Consider the following 6,000-nt stretch of genomic DNA (forward strand, 5'->3'; position numbering starts at 1 on the left):
GGCTCTCGACAGCGGGGACGTTCTGGCAAATGCTGGGCAAAGAAAAGAGGGTCTCCATCTGTATCTGCCTCACTAGGGTTCCAAAATAATGGGATTTATTTGGATTTTGCTGCTGGCAGCTTCCTTCTGGGATTCAATACCCAACCTGATGCAACTACCAACAGACAACTATGCATCTCCATTCCAGTGCACTGTACTGTACTTGGCCTATGTTAAATAGCTGCTTATTCCCTTCTCCAACCCACTGCCCAGAAGCACACTTTCAGAATGCATTAATACATGCGTGCAGCTTTTCATGTGGGCATGTGCAATACAGATTTGCAGATTTTAGTTCACACAAACGGGTGAACATCGAAATTGGACAACAGGCCCCCTTTCTTATGTAAATTATCTTATGAGTTACATTTTTCTACTGCTTGTTGCCCAAACCAAATGCTGACATTTCTCTCCATTGCATCATTTCTGAAACATTTCCCCTTGTTTTGAAATTATTGTACAGGTCATGTTTAAAATTTATTATATGGTGTCCTCTTCACAAGCTGACAGTTGCAACAATGCTTGTTCTGCGACCTGATCTTCGCTGAACAGAATAGAACACGTGTACCAATATATGTCCAAGCTACAGTACAGTACAATCATTTATGGTCATTTCAGACCAATCAGCGTAACAACCAAAGAATACCATTGTCATGCTTTAATCTGTACATTGGTTACACAGTACTGGTTCTGCCTTATATAAATATCCAGGACTGATTCCCAATCTATTTTCAGATTGATGTTCTTGAAGAAGAGTCCAATGTTGTATCCCAGATGTACCAGCTCATTGACACTTACCTTGTACCTGCACCTCCTGAGGATTTTGCAGTGTTTGCTACTCTCAAGACTTCAATCATAGCCGTTCGAAATGCAATTGATAAGTCAGTAGGCGAAAGAGACAGCAGCATAGAGAAATTCTGTCATTCCTTAGACAAAGACATTGCTGAACTAAACAAAGATGTGAAGGATGTCAGGCAGCAATCACAGGTATGGTTAATAATAGGGAATATTAATGTACATGCTGGGTTTATGCTGTTTAATGTGAAGAAACATTTCTCCAACTTCACTAAGCACATTTGTGACATTTCAGTAACACATTTGATCACATTTCATTATTTGTTTTTTAAAACCATTGTAGAAAATGTAATGCTATATGTACGTTATACTGTATTAGCAACACATCAGAGAGTGTACAGCTGCAACTTGTAGACAGCTTTTACAGTCAGATCATGTATCAATATTATGGCTGCTTTTAGTTACAGCCTTGCGCTGGATTAGGTATTAAATTATTAAACTGTTATGGTTCTGTTAAATATAAGTACAATCCCTCAATACGTGCCTCAATAAATAAGCTTTATACACCTCCCAGTCTAATAACAGATAATACACTGTAATTTAAAGCTAATAAACAGAAGGTATAAATCAGAGGTTCCCAAATTCGGTCCTAAAGGACCTCCAACAGTACACGTTTTCCAGGTCACCCAGCCACATTTTAATAAATGCACTGGTGGATATAATTCACTTGTAAGAAGACCTGGAAAACATACACTGTTGGGGGTCCTGAGGACTGAGTTTGGAAACCACTGGTATAGATGGTAGCTTAGCATCCTATATTTGCACACAGCTACTTCTGAATCTATGTTCACAAGTGTTGACTATGGGGCCCACTAAAGTGTTTCATAGTTATTGACTAACTGCAAATATTATTTATGCACTCAGTCATGTTCATTGCTGAAATCTCCTTGACTTTTACTGTGCTGCAATACAGGCCACGCTGCTTTGGAGACACATTTACTAAAGCTTCTAAAACAGATACGATTCTGGGTATCATTTTCTAGAATGCTATAGAGAAATAATATCTAAAATCTTGCTGCTATCTTTACACCCTCAGTTTAATTTTAAGAAGCTTTAGTATATTCCTTAGAGTCATATAGGGCCTGGAGTTAATTAGATGGGGTAATTAACTGGCCTAATGCAGAGGCCAAGTCTGAGGCAGGCTCGTACTGAAATCCATGGTAAGTGTCCATATAGTAGGTACCATGAACGGGTTAACAAATAGCTCTGGGTACTTATCCCAAAACCCATGGGTCAACCTACCTTAACCACAGTTTTACTGCGCTTTTACTGTGCGATTTGATATCTCACAATTTTATCTGTCACCATGCTTTGATTAATACCCCCTGAGAACCTCAACTCCTTTCCTGTCTTTCATTAATATAGCAACATGACATCCCAATATGTGCTTTTCTTTGTATGCTTCCACAGTCAATTAATTTTTTTGTGTTCACAATTTATATTGTCCCCTGAAAATTAAACACAAGTTTTGATGTGAAGTCCTATACACAGTTCGATTCATTTTCTATTCAATCCTGATTCGATTGGTATAAAATCCGAATCAAATCGCATGGTACAGTGTACACATTACATTTTTGACTATACAGATGGAGCCACTCCCATCCTGCCATCCGGCAGATTGGGCGCACGCGCGTCGGAGACTCTCACGTGGCCCATTCTCGGCAAGTGTGTGAGACACTTTTGCGTCAAAGTCCGCCAGTCCGCCCTTCACCAGCAGCCGCCAGATACTGAAATCTGGCACGCTGTCAGCAAGGGGGAGAAGGGCTGCATCTGTGTAGTACACATCTGTAATCGATTTTGATGCCACGGGGCTACACATCGGGATCAAATCAGCATCGAATGCAGTTGAAAACCATTCAATGTTATTAGATTTTGAATCGATTTTGACTATATACTGTAGTCTAAATCGAATCGAAGGCTAGTCAGAATTGCACCATGTGTACAGGGCATGAGTAAATATTACTGAGTCAAGAAAACTAAATATCTGGATCTAGAGATCTAAATACTATTATTACAAATATCTGATTTACTGTTGCTGTATATAAAAAAAATATTTTGCCTGCACTTTGTAATGCACATTATTAAACATATATGATTTGTTTTGTAGGATCCACAGATACTTGATATTGGAGCTGATCAATCCAAAGTGAAACAAATACTGTCTGACATGCAGAACATTTTAGATGAATTACAAAAGCGTGCATTTCAATACAAAACATATCAAAAGAATTTCAAGGTAAAGATTTTTATGATAATTTGTAATGTTTCCGTCAATAATTTAAATAATCTAATAGTAGCATAATAGTAGCATATTCATTTTATGCTGGCTACACACTAGGCCGACACCCACAGAGCTATACGACTATTGGTAAGTGTATACTCAATTACCAATCGTCAGCCTGATGTGTCATGCCTGTCTTCACAACTGGACGAGCATTTACATGTGCCCACCTATTAATGATGTCAGACGTGGTGGCCTTGGCAGCAAGTGTATGAATGAGTACACACAGCACAATGTGCTGATATATCTGCAGATATACTGTCCATCAGCTGTGTACATCAGCGGGTGTGTACCAGTTAAATGTCGGTGAACCACATCATTTACAGACATATTGCTGGAACACACTCACTGACATGCCAATGATAAAATGGCTGTTCAGTTGAAAGGCCGATATATTGGCCATCATGTACCCAGCTTTAGATTTCCACATCTGTGATAGTAAATAAAATAAAGAAACAAACTATATCATAATAGCAGGGTTGCATAACCTCCCGGAATGTCTGGGAGGGTCCTGGAAATCGGGTCCCCCTCCCGGCACCCCAGAAAGGACGGCAACCCTCCCGCATTGTCCTGCCTCTCCGGCGGAGAGGGGGTCCGTGGGGGGTTCCATGGGTCAAATGACGCGATCGCGTCACTTAAACCCTGCTCCCCGCAGTGCAATGTATAAAATACCGGCATTGCACGGGGGGCGTGGCTAAATGACGCGTTCGGTCTAGCCACGACCATAAATGGGCTAACACAGCCATGGCTCCGCCCCTTTTCCCTCCCAGCTTTGGGCCCGCCCACCTGCCATACTGAGCTGGCTGTTCTCTCCCGGAGAGAGCAGCCAGAAAGTCGGCAACCATGCATAATAGTAGATCAAAGTTAAGATGGTATAATTGTGATACTTTACTTGGAACAAGAATACCTAGATTTTTAATAAATTGGTTAGCAAACTTAAACTTATTTAATAATGGAAAGGATACTGGGGGAGTAGAAGGCGATACCAGTAAAATCTCAGACTTGTTCAGATTTACTTTATACCCAGCAAACGATCCAAACTCATTCAGTAATGTAAAAATTATTGGAATAGAGCTTTGAAGTTACGTCCGAGCGAATGAAGCAGAATAAGGGCCTATGAATTACACAAGCAATCCAGGAATTAGGCCCTATATCTTGTATATACTTTTTACACTATAGTCACCACAAAAATCCATATGCTACAAGACTTTTCTTGTAATTCCCAGGAAACAGGGCTTTCCCTACATAGGCAGCTGGACATAAATGCCTTTTAATACACCACAGCTGCACTGATGAGTTTTTTTTATTTTTTATCAATTTTTCTTTTATTGAAGCAATACAAATCTGTATAATATAAACACATTGGCCCTTATACAGATCTGATCGCAGTACAAATTTGTTCGGAAAATGGGCAAAACCATGTGCACTGCAGGTGGGGCAGATGTAACATGTGCAGAGAGAGTTACATTTGGGTGGGGTGTGTTGAAACTGAAATCTTAATTGCAGTGTAAAAATAATGCAGCCAGTATTTACCCTGCACAGAAACAAAATAACTCACACAAATCTAACTCTCTCTATACATGTTACATCTGCCCCACCTGCAGTGCACATGGTTTTTCTATAGGGTTTCTATGTAGCTCTTGTCAAAAGTATTTTCGGTGAATTTTTCTTTTTGTAGTGAGGCTTCGAGCCACTGACTAGTTGTTTAATTAAGTAATGAAAAATAAAAGAACAAATGTCCCCACTTTTATTCTATATATGTTCATACATAATAACTTGTGTCGTTAAATGACACATGAGATTATTCGTATCACCCCAAATGTAAAATAATAATAAATAACTTATAAATAAATTATTATAAGGAGGCAATAGCATAGAAGTGAACTGAATATTTCCTAATTATAGACAGAAAGTATTACAATTATTAACAGTTTTTTATTTCACATGTTCTTGTATAGCTGTCTCTCTCCTCTAGGACAGTGGTCAGTAGCGCACGCAGGGGGGGTTTCTGAGTACCCAGAAACCCCCCCAGGAGTCTAAGGACCCTAGGCTGAAAGCTGAGGGTCCCCTCTTTCCATGGGTACAATAATTTTAAAAATCGGCCCTTGGGAACCGGAGATATCTGACTTCAAAGCAGTGGTCCCCATCCAAGCCTGTTAATTGCTCTTCCCAGTCAAATATTTCAGGTTCTGTCTGACTTAGAGTTTTTCTGAGGATATATTCCAAAAGCTGGGACTCTGCCCCTTTGATGGACACTAGTAGCTTGTCTCTACTGTTCCCAGAACCAGAGATATCAGCCTTCCAGCAGCTGGTTACTGCTCCAGTTCCACAAACCTGGTATGCAGTTTTATATTAGATTGCTCTGCCTCCTGAACTCTGATCCCCTAGTCCCCAATATCATTTGGTAGGTGAGATTCTCTAGTTTTTATTTCCATTAAAATCTAATAAATCAATTTCTGGAAACTGGCGATATCTGCAGTCAAGCAAGCTGTCCTCCCACCAGAAAATTATGAATAATAAGCCCACTCCACAATACACCCCTCCTCTGCATATTAAACATCCTCTACCACCCTGGAAGTTATGTATCAGGGCCCCTTCATTCAGCCCAATGCCCCCTTCTCCCACCCCATCTCCCACCATTTGTGCAGTAAAGGGGTAATTAGTGGAAATTACTGATCCAGGCCCTACATGCTGAGCGGTTGATATAATACCCCCTACCACCCGTGGGACATCAAAGCTTCCCCCACCCCTACCGCTGGAGGATCGATAGGGGCCCCAATACATTGCTATGCCCAGGGGTCTACACTGCTGTTGACGCCCCTGTAAGT

At 40.5% G+C, this 6,000-nt stretch overlaps 1 protein-coding gene across 1 annotated transcript in view; it reads left to right on the plus strand.

Annotated features, from left to right (window-relative positions):
* DNAH6 (dynein axonemal heavy chain 6) overlaps nucleotides 1-6,000 on the plus strand; it is a 270,855-nt gene that overhangs the window by 62,380 nt on the left and 202,475 nt on the right. The window contains 2 exon segments of the mRNA XM_083177142.1: nucleotides 772-1,023; nucleotides 2,999-3,127. Coding sequence (XP_083033268.1) covers nucleotides 772-1,023; nucleotides 2,999-3,127 — 381 coding nt within the window.

This window comes from Crinia signifera, chromosome 1, assembly GCF_055691185.1.
Source record: "Crinia signifera chromosome 1, ASM5569118v1, whole genome shotgun sequence".
Taxonomy (NCBI): Eukaryota; Metazoa; Chordata; class Amphibia; order Anura; family Myobatrachidae; genus Crinia; species Crinia signifera.